The 14,860-nt window shown below is 32.6% G+C and overlaps 1 protein-coding gene and 1 pseudogene across 1 annotated transcript; both read right to left on the reverse strand.

Annotated features, from left to right (window-relative positions):
• Positions 1-266: 266 nt before the first annotated feature.
• On the reverse strand, positions 267-1,395 carry LOC107013271 (annotated as a pseudogene).
• A 5,279-nt stretch (positions 1,396-6,674) lies between these two features.
• On the reverse strand, positions 6,675-9,044 carry LOC107013272. Its single transcript, XM_015213224.1, has 3 exons — positions 8,569-9,044; positions 7,471-8,426; positions 6,675-7,300 (listed from the first exon to the last, which is right to left on the reverse strand). The coding sequence occupies exons 1-3, from the start codon at positions 9,042-9,044 to the stop codon at positions 6,675-6,677; spliced, it is 2,058 nt and encodes a 685-aa protein (XP_015068710.1).
• Positions 9,045-14,860: the final 5,816 nt, after the last annotated feature.

Consider the following 14,860-nt stretch of genomic DNA (forward strand, 5'->3'; position numbering starts at 1 on the left):
GTATACTGTTGCCTTTTAAAATTTTACAGAATTCACTTTTTGACCAAATACTCTATCTAAAGTTCCAGCTTCTGTTGAAAGTAGTCCACCATTATAGGTTCCCTTAGAATGCTTTGAAGACATGGCTCGAGATAGAAGTTTAAGGTTAACGTCTTCGAGTACTTCAGCAACTACAAATGTGATTAGAGCTGAACATACATATTGTGGTACAGAATAAGGAATTGCGACATAGAAACTAAAAACTATTCCCAAGCATACCAAGATTTCTACAGGTTAAGAAACTTATACGCAGAGATGATGGAACTAACATACTTTTGGATCTCCTCTGCAGTTTTTTCACTATTATCGCAATCTTGATCGTCATCTTCGTCTTGTTTTGTCTCTTCTGCACATAAAAGTAATGGTTGGGTAATACCTTTATGCACTAAGTCATTTTCAATCTTCTGACTATTGGATTTTGGTAGCAGAACATCCTCTAGTTCCAACATTGGAGGTTCTCTAAAGGTAGTCCACAAGCATAACATGTAACAGACCATGTAAGAGCCATTATCCAGCCTGGTAAAGTTTCTTAGTTAAAAGTGATATTTAGGAACTTAAAGTTAGTTTGAAACAAGTAGGCAACAACTAGACAACATGCCATTCCAAGTGCACTTGCACTTAAACCAACTGAAGCCTTCATTCGCAGGTGCAGAGGAACACAATCAGTGCTTTAATGCCTATTAACTACCCTTGACAAACCAAGCCCACAAAATAGACATCCAACTAGAAGTAAGTATATCGAGTTGAAGTCATAAGCCAGTATATATAAGGTATTCCCGACAAGAAGGACCATGTTGCTGCACAAAATAGGCTTCATTTATGATTTATTTTGACCATGAACGGAAAATAGACTTAAGAGAACACCTGAGCAACAACCATAGACCCAATTACAGCTCCACAAAGAGTTGCTGTGGTTCCAAGACTCATAGAGTAGTCATCTATTGTTGGGTCTATTATGTATGTGTTCACCATATACAAGAATGTATTTGGCAAGTTTAACAGAAGTGACATCAAGTGCTATCTCTCATTGGCAGCATGATCCTTAGAAAGAGTTGGTAGTTCTTTTGGTAAATTAAGTGCATGTTTCCACAAATAGTGAAGGAAATCAGTTAAATTTGTTAGTCTATTCACTGCCTCATTAATAAAACCAATGATCGGGTCCTGGAAAGGCAGACCCGATTGATCATATATTAAAGTAAAGTTCCCTTTGTTGTCTTGGAGATTCGCAAGATTGCGAGATATGGTTCCAACTAGTGTTTTGGACGGCGAGAGATGACAATACTCTTTGTCTGCTTTCCCTTTTTTTTTTTTGAAAAAATTGTCACCATCACATCGGCCCTTCTTTTCATCATTCATATTCTATAAGTCTCTTCTCAAAACCCCAACTACTCTTCTTCATCACAAAAGCTTGAATTCTAGCTATTGAGTCCTCTTCGAAATACCCTAAAGAAAGTGAAATATTGCCTTCATATGATACGAACCGAATCATCCAGTTGTCTTTTAGGTTTTTGAGGACGGAATTGCTCATATCATGTCTACAAATGCATCTCCGCCAGCAGACGAGGATGTTCCCTTTCAATGACTCCCTTTTGTTCTTCTTCCTGATGCACTGGGAGTGAGGGGGAAATTGCAGAGCAAGCATCTTTTCGAGTAGCTCTAGATGGGTGTGTGAATTGGAGTTCATATGATACTTTTCTCCCTATGTCAACTAATTCTTTTACAATGCCCCATACTGTTGTTCCTGTCCCTTTACGTGTTGATACTAGTGATGAAGTTCCTTTGGGTCGTCTCAAAACTGTCTGCAAAAAATCTTCCTCAAACTCTTAAGTCTGCACTATCTTCACACACAAATATCCTTACCTCTTCACTGTCAGGGTCCTTCTTACCAGGCAAAAAAGTCGTTAAGAGAAGGCTGGTACACTTTCCACCTTGGCAGCTCAAAAAAGAACTCATTATTCTGCTTGTGATCTACTCCAATCCCCTCCTATTTTTTTATGATGATCTGGTAAATCGTAGTGATAGGTGTAGCAAGCACATTACCTCAAGAGCCAAGAAAAATCCCCTTCCAAAGGCCTCTCCCAACCTGCAATCCAGATCACAATCCAAAAAGAAATAAATTTAGATTAATTATACTAATATTCTTAGCATGGCTTATTGTTCTACAGGGTCTCATCCTCAATCTATTGATATGGCTAAAGCTAAGGTTGTTGGTGTTGGAGCAATACTACGACCTGTTTCCAGTGGTAAACAGGTGTGATCACAATTCATTTTTTTATTTCAGTTTTTCCTTAACATTTTGTAATAATGTTGATGTAATACAGTTTGGTCATCTGTATGCTTTTTTGAAGATTCAGTTGACCAACTTGTTGCCATTTGTGCCTATGAACTTGTTATATTCTCACTTAGGTGTATCACATTGTTTGAATACTATAAAAGTTATGATAATTGGAGAAATTGAGACTTATCCATAGGTTGGAACATTAGGAAATTTATTGTACAATTAGGTGAGTTCTTGGGTTTAGGATTAGACATATAATAATATAACTGTTTGTAGACTCGTTAACATATAAATTATGCAAGTATACTTGATAGATTGGAAACGTTCAGAGGTATTAAGGAAAGAAAAAGCATTGGAGAAGTAGTTTGCTTGACTTCGATTCTTCGGTGGAGGTAGGTTATGGTTTATGCTATTTGATAGTAAACTCTTAATAGTGATTGATATGCATTGAATAAAATTATGAAGTTTTCTATGTACTTGATTGTGTGGTTGTGTGGCTTGGTTGTGTGTTTTGTGAGTGGTCTGAAATCCTGAGACCGTGGAATTTATAATCTTGAACCCTCTCTATCGAAGGATGCCTTGAATAAAGAAGGCTCAGTGAAATATTATTAACGAATGGAAGAGTGGTGATATTAAATGATAAATTAATGATATTCTTGGATCGGAGTATTACGTTCTGATATGGTATTTTTGAATCGAAGTGTCACGTTCCGACATTGTATTTTTGGATCGGAGTGTCACGTTTTGACACGTTATTCTTGGATCGGAGTGTCACGTTCCGACACGTTATTCTGGGATCGGAGTGTCACATTCTGACACGATAATATTAAAGGAAAAACATGTTGAATTAATGGAAAGTACTCAATCTCATAGAACTCAACTCCCAAAATGGTGTGGTTTGGAGGCATGAGTCCTCATGTGTGATCTTGATATCATTGACTGATTACAAGCTTACTTTAATGTTGTTGACACTTGTTCATGTTTTTTGTTGTTTATAATCTGTTAAGTGCTATAGTTGAGTTCATACTATTATTTATTGTATATTAGTTCTTATTTTGGGTTGGTCGATGATAGCTACTTAGTATATGTTGCCCCTGTACTGAGTCCTACTTGTGTTTTTTTTATTTTCCTTTTATGAAATGCAGCGAGTGTATCTATGACTTCGGATTTCCCTTAGCTCTAGCCAGCCTCCCGTATATCAAGTTCCAGGGTGAGCTATTCATTCAAGCTCGTGTTGGATTCTCTCGGTCATGATATGATATCGTATACTTTGGACACATACCATTTTATTCTTTTATTTTGGTGTATTTGATATTCTTAGACTTAGTATTGGAGATTAGATGTCCTTGATGTGATGACTTTCAGGTTTTACGAAATGATATTTAGTAACATTTGAGTTTCCGCGTTATGCTTGTATTTTGTAAGTTAGGTTAAATTGGTCGGTTCGCCCACTTTTTTTTTTACCAAAACGACCCTTCTGGTGGGTCAGGGGCTGAGCAACACCCCCAGACCTTATCATTAATATAGCAAAATTTACAAGAAGGGGGACATAAACCTTACCTCTATCCTATGGTGAGTATAGAGATGACTTACCTACTAAGGTTAGTCAACTCAACCTCTTAGATTAAGTTGAAGTCTATAGAAATTCTAAAAAAAATATAGAGAGGACTCCTCTGTTTGTACAAGATTTCTAAGAAAACATAAATAAGCAGACTCTCCCTTTACACATAAAAAAAAGCCGATTAAAAATGACTATATTCTTAAGAATATGTTTATTCCAATTGTCCAATTGTATATCTGAATATGATTTCCTCATCTTCACTGGATCTTGTTATCTTCAGTTGCTACCTTTGCTAAGTTTTCACCTTCCTTTGCTAACTGTAGTTGTAGTAATATAAAATTACTACTTGATTTTAGACCTTCTGATTGCCTGCTATCTTTTAACCTGCAACAACACAAATACCATACAAGATACAGAAAACTATATCTATACAATACTTGGTATATTTTATAGGCAAAACAATGGAACAGTCAATGAGGTTGGTGAATCTTCCTCATTTTCCTGCGTCTGAAGTTTTGTACTCCCATTTTCTCCAGATTCTAACTACCTTTTGCAGCCTGTGGAAGTTGATTATAAGTGTAATAATGTTGAATGATGTCCTGCTGATGACTATTTTTGGCAAGTATATCAGCTGTAATGTTGGCTTCTCTGTAAATGTGCACACAAGAAAATAAGGAACATTGGTTAGTAAGCATTTGAAGTTCTTGTACTAACCTTTGTATTCTCCAAGGAGGCTTCTCTTGTTGTAATAACCACTTGGTCAATAACTCTGAGTCAACCTCAAGTATAATATTCTTATAACCATGTTGAATACACCAATTCAGTCCATATGAAGCAGTTTGTACCTCTGCCTGATTGTTTGTACCTTCTCCAAAGGGAATAGAAAAGGCATATATGATGTTACCATATTCATTCCTAAGAATTCCACCTCCTCCACTCTTTCCTGGGTTATTCGGTGTACTACCATCTGTATCCAACTTATATTTGCATTTTTCCAGTATATCTACCATATCAGTCCATTTCCCTGGCCATTGAATACTAGGAAAAACAGAGTAAAGAAACAGTAGAATATCCTTATGAATAAGGTATTTAACTTTAAAGCTACTGGACTTCTTTCCTCCATATTTAACAGAGCACCTATTCTTCCACAAGTTCCAGCAAATCACAATAGGTAATATATTGATAATAGCTCTATGAGCTTCATTTTTCCCTTTGGTGTTACACCACTGAATTAACCTATTACTCAAAGATGATTGCTGAATACTGATTCCCATAAAATTGGCAAAGTATTTCCATATATGTTGAGCAAAGTATCCATGTATGAAAATGTGATCAACATCATCCCAACCTTTATTCCTGCAGCAGTAGCACTTAATAGGTTCCACACCAAAGTTTGCTATATTTTCATTGGTTGGTAACTTTAGTTTTAAAGCTCTCCAAAGAAAAAACGACATTTTAAAAGGCACATTTTTGTGCCAAATACAATTATTAACCACATCATCATTTCCTCTATTTCTGCAAATTTCCCAGGCAGATGTACAATTGAAATTACCAGATTCTGTTGGTTTCCAGACTATAATATCCTTGTCTTCAGTATTGTATTGAAACTTGGTGTTCAAGATCATAGGAATTATTAAAGGATGAACATGCTGTCTTACTTTCCTTTCATTCCAATTGCCATTGATCAGAAAATCCTTAACAGTGTCAATATTAAAACTTGAGATGTTATTATTAAATTTTGCCAGTGCTCCAATTCCTAACCAATCATCCCACCAAAATGAGCAATGCCTGAAATTATTTGCCACTTAATATGCTTTTCCACTTTAATTTTATTCTTCATCATGTACCTCCAAATCAATGATTGACCATTCTCAAACTTCCTTGCAACTGGATTAGTTCTTGGACAGTATTTATCTTGAAGAAATTGTTTCCAAATGGAGTTTGTAGATCTAAATAACCACCATTGTTTGTATTGCAATGCAGTACATACATTAGTAAGTCTTCTAATCCCTACTCCCCCTTCTGCTTGAGGTATACTCAAAGTATCCATAGAAGCCCAATGATATTTTTTATTATCATGATCTTTTCCCTAGAAGAAGTTTGAAATTATGGAATCAATATATTTGATAGTAGTATTAGAAGGAGATATAGCAGCCATAGTATGAATAGGAATAGAATGTAAGACATGCTTGATCAAGGTTACCCTTCCTCCAAAACTGAGAATATTAGTTTGCCAACCAGAAATCTTTTTAGAAATATGTTCTACTAACTGGGAGTAGTAAATAATTTTTTGTCTTCCAACATATAGAGGACAACCTAAATATATAATAGGACTATTCTTCTTGGAAAAACCAGTATTCTCATGAATATCAGAAATAATATCTAGAGGAGTATTATCAGGAACCATAAAATAACTCTTCTGTTTATTAATAAGCTGCTGAGAAATTTGCTCATATTCAGTCAGAATGTTCATAACTACATGAAGAGAATCTCTATTAGTTGAAGTAAAAATGATCACATCATCAGCAAAACTTAAATGATTAATTTGAGGTCCTTTAGGCTTCATGTAAAAACCTTTATAGACAGGATTATTATACAGATTATTAAGCATTCTAGACAAGACTTCTGCACCTAAAATAAAAAGGGCTGGAGATAAAGGATCCCCTTGTTTAAGACCTCTTGTTGAATTAAAAAAGCCATGTCTATGTCCATTAATGATAATTGAATACCAATTATTACTCATGATTCTCCATATTAAGTCTATGAAAATCTCACCAAAGCCAAATCTTCTCAAAACTATACAGGTATATGACCAAGACACTCTATCATAAGCCTTGTCATATCCAATTTAATAGCAGCATTATTACCTAACTGAGGTTTCTTAATTTCATGAATGATTTCCTGTGCAAGCATAATATTCTCAGTAATACATCTTCCTTTTACAAAACCTAATTGATTATCAGAGATTAAAGAAGGAAGGATCTTTGCCAGTCTCATGCTTAAAAGCTTAGAGATAATTTTATTAGTAAAATTGCTTAAACTAATAGGTCTAAGATCAGTGAATCTATTAGGCTGAACAATTTTAGGAATTAAAACCAAGCAAGCATGAGACATATATTTAGGCATAACATGACCACAAAAGAAATATTGGACTGCAGCTAATAAATCATTTTTAATGATATTCCAACAAGCTTGATAAAATTTCCCCCCAATACCATCAGGACCAGGAGCTGAATTGGGATTCATGGCAAAAATAACCTGTTTTAACTCATCCATAGTAGGCATATCATGAAGCATTTGATTTTGCTCAGAAGTAATTAACTTAGGAATATGATGAAAATTCCATTCAACCACTCTACTAGTCTGACCAGTAAATATATTGTGATAATATTCACAAGCAGCTTTTGCAATCTGATCATCGCCTTCAATCCAATTCTCATTATCAGTGCAGATTTTGTGTATTAAAAGTCTTCTTCTCCTTCCCCTCATTAAAGCATGAAAGTATTTAGAATTAGAATCACCATCCTTATACCACTGTAATTGAGTCTTCTCTTTTAGAATAGAGTCTTCCAATTTCAGATATATAATATACTCAGCATTAATCTCTGTAAATCCTGCCTATTGATATCAGTTTTATGAATAAGAAATTCCTCCTCTGCCTTCTTAATAAGATCCTCAAATACTCTGACTTTAGCAAAAATATCCTCATATTCATTCTTTGACCAAACACTAAGAGAAGAACTCAGCCTCTTCAATTTTTGGTGTAATTGCCAAAAAGGATTGCCATTAACCTTAAGCTCCCAACATTTTTGGACAGTATCCATAAAACATGGATTATCTACCCAACAGTTTAAGAAATTAAAATATTTGATATGCTTATCTTCTTTCTTAACAATTTCCATCAAAAGTGGACTATGATCAGAACCCACAGCAGATAAATGTTCAATAGTAGTTTGAGGCATGTTTTCAAGCCATTTATCATTAACGATAGCTCTATCCAGCCTCTTCCACACCCTTGCATTAGCATCCTTTTGATTACACCAAGTAAAAGGAATCCCATTGTAACCTAAGTCAGTTAATCCACAAGCCTCTATAACACTAATAAATGCAAAGCTCTTATTAATGTTATAAGGAATACCCCCTATCTTCTCCTCTATAGAAGTGATGACATTAAAGTCACCAATAGTACACCAAGGCATATCCAAATTAGAAAAATACATTAATCTATCCCACAAAGGTCTCCTCAAATGTTCTTTACATTCAGCATAAATACAGGACATCAAAAATTTCTCATGAAGATGTGCCAATTCAAATTCCCCTGTAATATGTTGATCATGGATTTCAAGAATTTTGACAGTAAGCTCCTTAGACCACAACAACCAAATTTTACCATTAGAATTGCTAATTGCATGATCCATTTGCAATTGCATCCTCACAATGTTAAGCTGGTTATTATTTGCAAAAGGCTCCAGAATAACTATCAAAGAAAGATGATGAAGCTTCCTCAAAGTTTGAATTCTTTCTAGAGAGCTTTTGGTGTTAATACTCCTAGCATTCCAACAAATGGCTTTCAACATTAAAAACCTTTAGATTTAGATCTGGTCATGGGCCTGCTAGAGTTTCAGTTGTACTAGGTTGTTGTTGGGAAGCATGATTGTCCTGTTTCCTACCTCTAGGAGACAGACCTTACTTCTCAGTTATATCTTGAAGTTCTTGAGACCAAACATTCTGGCTTTTTGGAACTAAGTCTGTACCCTGAGGATTATCAATACCAGGCTCATCATCCTCAGAATCATACATAGACTGATTATCAGGATCCCACTCATCCTCAGAATTAATAGCCTCATAATCATCATGAGCAATATTCTTATTTTTTTCTATTTCACTTAAATTCTGTTGTTTCTTTTTAATATTATCTCTTTTCTTTTTACTCATCCTACTTCCAGATTTATTATTAAATCCTTCAGTATCAAGATCAATTTGAGAACCAGTTTGTTTAGTAACAGAAATAGTGTCATCCATGTTTTTAGAAACATTCATATCCCCCCTCCCTGTGTTTACCCCAGCCTGCACATTAATAGGTAACTCCTTCCCCCCTTCCATACCTCCAACAGCTACACCAGCAGATATAATACCACTATTTAGGGGTGTGGGAATTGGGAGCATTGAGTCAATACCTGTTCTATGTATAGTATCTTGTTGATGCCTTCCTCTGCCTTTCCAACCTCTGAATTATCTCTAAGTACTCCCTGAGTATTTGCTTTTTCTTGATATTGTTGTTTGTTTCCAGTAGCAATAGTTTGAGGTCTTTGATCATGTATGTGATCTGTATTTTCCTCCCTTCTTCTCCTGTTATCTCTTCCTGCACATCCAAATCTATATAGGTATTTTTTGTAGGAATAGAAGTTATACCTGTTTATTCTTGTTGTTGTTGAGCTGTTGCTCTGTTTGGATTATATCCAGGCTGTTGTTGATTATTTCTTCTTCTTTGAGTCTGCCATTCTTGTTGCAAATTCGTTTTATTTTTCTCACTTTGATAACCTTGTTGCTGGGCAGCATCATTCCTTATACTTGTTTTCCTGTTATCATACACTTGCAAATCTCTTTGAGCATTATTAGTATTATCTTTTTTTGGTCTGTTTTTTTTCCATTTCTTTTCTTTTTTTACTATACTCATCCCTTTGTTTAATAATACAATCACACTCTTTATGACCTTGATGTTTACAGTAAAAACAGTAATCAGGGATACTATCATAAACAATTTTCTGCCACCTGCCATCTGTAATATCCTCCCCAATATAACCCATCCAAATATATGGAGGCCTATCTTTAGTTAGATCTACTTGAACTTTAACCCTTGCTTGACTACCCCTAGTTTTGTTAATAGAAGTTGAATCAAGATACAAAACTCTACCAATAGGAGATAATAAACTAGAAATAAATTCCTTATTGTAACAATGCCAAGGAAGTTCAGGAAGAGAAATCCAAATAGGTACTAAAGGGGTTTCTTCCTCAGGTTTGAAATTAGGAGTCCAAGCTTGAATTCTCATAGTTTGTCCCTCAATAGTCATACGCTGCTTTGTCCAAACCATGTTATAATCTAACTCATTATCTAAGTCAATATACACATGTCTAGAATTATAATGAGCTATCTTAACACCCCCTGAAAGCTGTGTCTGAAGAATGAAGTTTTTCCTAATTAATTCAACTCTAGGCATTGTATAAACAAATTTTCCTATGAGAGTAAATTTACAAGCAGCAGCTAAATCACTAATAACTTCATTTTTAACATAAAGAATAGCAGGTAATCCTTGCTTAGTGGTGATTTCTGGCTCAGACAGTTTAACACTAACACCACTTTTAGATTGATTATAACGCAGTCTATCAGCATAAGTTTGAATAACAGTGTAAGGGGCAGGTTCTTGATTCTGATCTTGTTTAAAAAAATTATTAGGATTTCCTACAACTTGATCAATGTTCCCAGAGGTAGGCTTAGAATTATTCCTATTGAAATTGTTAGTTATCTTAGGAAAATTCGAGTTATAATTAGCCTCTTGATTTCTATCAACACCTTCAACAGTTCTACGATTATCAGTAGTATTGAGAGGAGGGTTACCTGGCAAATTTGTTCTAGTATTGGGTAAAGTAACCTGAGGAGACTCACCAACTTGACGAACAGTATTCTGAATCCTTACTGCACGTTGAACATCATTTGCACTAGTATTTCGTTGAGATTCAAAGTTTCCTCCCTTTCCTTTGTTTGAATTGGCTATTCATTATTGTTGTTGGGCAAATCGGTTTTCGATTTCAAGATTCAATCTCTTAGATTCTTGAATATCAACAGCCTTTTGAGAGATTTGTTGTTGTTGCCTAAGTAGAGTTTCTTGCTGAGCCATAATCTGCAATTGAGATCTCTCGTCTCCCTTTTCTTGGGTTCGAATCGCCTCTCCTATTTGTTGATTTTTTCTTCAGTTAAAGGGGGAGATTCCCCATACCCATAACCTGTACGAACAACTTTCGATGGTGATTTTCCTTGATCTAGTTGTTGCGGCGGATTTGTCGATTCGATATCCATCGAGCTGTGCGATTCAGATCCCCCCTTTTCTCGATTCGCCTGTGCATCTTGTCCAGCGATTTGTTGACCTTTTTCATAGTTGCGACGAGATTCATCCAATTCCGCCTCCACTGTAACAGTATGGATCGCCTCTTCCCTCAACTGCAAAGAGGTGGATAAAGAATCAGCCGTTGTTTCATGTGCTATTGACAGATTAGGATCGCCTTCCACTATAGACGGATCAGGCGGCCTTAATCGATCATCCGCTGGTAATCCAGCCATCAAAAAATTCCAACAACACAATCGAATTAGCTGAGCGGCTAATTCCTTCAATTTTCCTTGAGAGAAATTAGGAGGTTAAATGTTGGTGCCACTCACGACGCGTTTTGGATCGTGACAAAAAACCTACTAAGCTCACATAAAAAAATTTAAATAAAGGATAATCAAAATTGTTTGACAAAATAAATTTAAAATCTATAAAACAAGAAAAAGCAAACGCGAAAATAAAAAATAATAACTGAAAAATATAATTTGTGCAAATATGTAACTACTTCTTACTTTTGAATATATATATATATATATATATATATATATATATATTTATATAAATAAAGACAATCACCTTCCATTCATCCACTGATTCCTTCATTCTATAAATATTTTTTTCTTTTTCTAAAATTAAAATTGGTTAATGTTTTTTTAATTTGAATTTAAAATATTTAAATGAGAAAACTAAAAGAATTGGATAAGGACGACCCATTATTAGTTTCAATTTTTATTTTTTCAAAAAATAACTAAATATATTAAAATTAAGAACTGATTAACAGAAAATTTCTATCTAAAATACTAATAATCATAATAATAATAATAATCTTTCCACAACATCTAAGCAAATAAATATATTTATCTACGCAAAGAAATTATTATTAAAATATTTATCAGATAAAAACAGTAACATAGGATAAAGTCAAAAATTCAAGAAAAATTGTTAATAAGGAATACGGATATAATTCATGCGATTCAAATTTACATCAAACTATAATTGTTATTATGCAATTTAAGTTCAAAATAAATAAAATCAAAATATTAAAAATGGCTACTTTAAACATAATATTGAGAATGGAATGTTGAAACCACTTAAAATATTATTATATTTCCCTCTCTTTTAAATTAAATGATTTTTGTTATTTGATTTTTAAAAAGAATTTTAAAAAAAAGGAAAAATCACAAGTTACGACCACAATATTTTAAAAAAAATAGATGCACACAAATAAACAATAATGGCACAAATACGTCAAAAAATGATAAAGTATTTTATTATTATCTTTTTTCTACAAATTGATATTCATTATTTTATTTTTAAAAAAGAAGAAGATAAAATCCTACAGAATTAACTAACCACAAAATTCTCAATTATGTCGATGTAACTTCCCATTCCCTATTGCCCTCATCACAGTCACTTTCAAGAATTATCTGCAAAAAAAAAAAAAGAAGTAAAGATTTCATCTTCTTTACAAATTCATCATAGTGTAGTTTGTTTTATTGTTTCTTTTATTTGTGTTGCACGTAATATGAAAGCAATTATATAAGAACCAAAAAAAATATTCAAAATTCAAAAGCAAGGAAAACATGCATAAGGTATTTGTGTTGAAAGTCTTTTGAGTGATAGAGAGAATTTCTTTTTTTACATGTGAATATATTTGTTCATGTCATCAACATGAAATTATTATTCAAAACTAGGTAAACTATTTTAAATAACTTTTAAAACTCTTTCTAAAGATTAGGATGTTGGTGAATTGTTTAGTTGTTTATGATGTAACTTCAATGTTTTTGTATATCAATGTAAACGTTGTGTAGTTTCTCTAACAAACTTTCTGATTACATATTATCGTATTTATTTTAGTTCTCATTTTATCGATACATAGATTGTTAACACCATCAACTTAAATCACATAAAAAAAAATTGATAAAATACACACTTTGAAAAAAAATATTTCAAAACAAATTAAATCATATTCATACTTTTGAATCGGAAAAAAATTCTATTTAATTTTTAAACTACTGAAAAATAAAATTTCAATAAAATTCATTATATTTTCTTTCTACTATTTTCAAATTATATAAATGACCAATAATATTTTTAAAATTTATATATCTCAGTTATATAACTATGGGTGAAACTCTAAAAAATTAAAATTGTTGAGCTATTTTTTAATATAATAAAAATTAATTATACCTTTGATAAGTGATACACATGCGGTAATTTCTTTTTTTTTAGTCGAATTTTTCTCTCCTTTTAGTAAATTAAATTACAAAATGATAAAAATTTAAATTTAAAATTAATATTCTATAACATTGATAAGGATACATATAGGATAACTTATATTTGGACACACAGAAAAAACGGTTACATTTTTAAAGTAGGTATATAATGAAAAAAATAATTATATCTTCTTTACAAATTCATCATATATAATTTTATTTGTTTTTTTTTTTTGTGTATTTTTATTTGCGTTGCACATAATATGAAAGCAATTATATTAGAATAAAAATAAAAATTATTCAGAATTCAGAAGCAAGAAAAGCATGTGTAGTATTTGTATAGAAAGTCCTTCAATGATAGAGAGATTAAAACTTTATTCATGTTATCAACACTAATGTTATAAAATCAAGCTCATAAGAATATAATCATAAAGAGAAAAAGACAAGAGAAGTAGATAGAAGAAGGGGAATTTTCTTCTTATTCAAGTGTATATTACAATGGTGAATGATATCTCTATTTATAGGTAGATAAATCAACCAAAAGGCCACCATGTTTAATGTCACATTAGTAGATACATTTCTATCCCAAAAAGATTCATCACCTTGGGAATACATATCCATGATAAGGATAAGTTTGTGATAAGCTTAATGGACAATCCACTTAATTCAATGTATTTATAACACTCCCCCTTGGATGTCCATAGATAATGTGCCTCGTTAAAACCTTACTAGGAAAAACCCTATGGAAAAAAATTCTAGTGAAGGAAAAAGAGTACACATATCTTTTGATATGCATTATTTGTTGCCTCATTAAAAACCTTGCCAGGAAAACCTAGTGGGAAAAAACCTCGGTCAAGGGAAAAAGAGTGCAACGCGTATTATACTCCTCCTGATTAAAACATCACTTAATTTCTTGTGATGATGTCTCCAATCTTCGTACATTGTGGTTGGTATATTCTTTTTCAACCACACATTTCTTGAATATGGTGTGTCATTTATCTCAACCAGACGCACTTTCGACTTGCTTCATGGAGGACTTTTATTTCTGCATACCAACATTTGCTTCATTGATCGCCAGGATATTATTGTGCCTCCACATGACAACATATAGCGTGCTTGAGATAGAGCTTTATGCGGATCAAATAAATATTCTGCATCTGCATAACCAATCAATTTTGTCTTGGATTCCTCGGAATAGAATAAACACATAACTATGGTCCTTCGAGGATATTCAATCATGTGCTCAACACCATTTCAATTGTAGACACGTAATTTTGACCGAATTTAAAAGTTTAACACCAATTTTTAGAGCATAAATAATTTTATCAATCTAAATTAAATATATTTTATTATTGTCATTAAGTTTATTTAAAAGATATAAGAATAAACAACATAAATATAATTTTTATCAGATAAGTTTATTTTGATTGTTAAAAAATAATAAATAAATAATAATAATAATAATAATAATAATAATATATATGTGTATATATATATATATATATATTACATATATTATTTAAATAAACTAATATTTCTTAATTATGTCTTTTTTGTTTTAATTACCCATTTAGCTTTATTTATTTATTTACTCAAAAAAATTAGCAATTAATATAATTATCATTTTCATATATATATTTAATATTTAAAAAAAAAAAAAAAAAAA

This window comes from Solanum pennellii, chromosome 3 (genome assembly GCF_001406875.1).
Source record: "Solanum pennellii chromosome 3, SPENNV200".
NCBI lineage: Eukaryota > Viridiplantae > Streptophyta > Magnoliopsida > Solanales > Solanaceae > Solanum > Solanum pennellii.

Coding starts and splice junctions, on each gene's coding strand:
- LOC107013272 (XM_015213224.1), bottom strand. CDS start 9,044: ATGCTCCCAATTCCCACACCCCTAAATAGTGGTATTATATCTGCTGGT. Junction 8,427..8,568: donor CTTCAAGATATAACTGAGAA/GTAAGGTCTGTC, acceptor TTGGAATGCTAG/GAGTATTAACACCAAAAGCT. Junction 7,301..7,470: donor TTTACAGAGATTAATGCTGA/GTATATTATATA, acceptor ATTGGATTGAAG/GCGATGATCAGATTGCAAAA.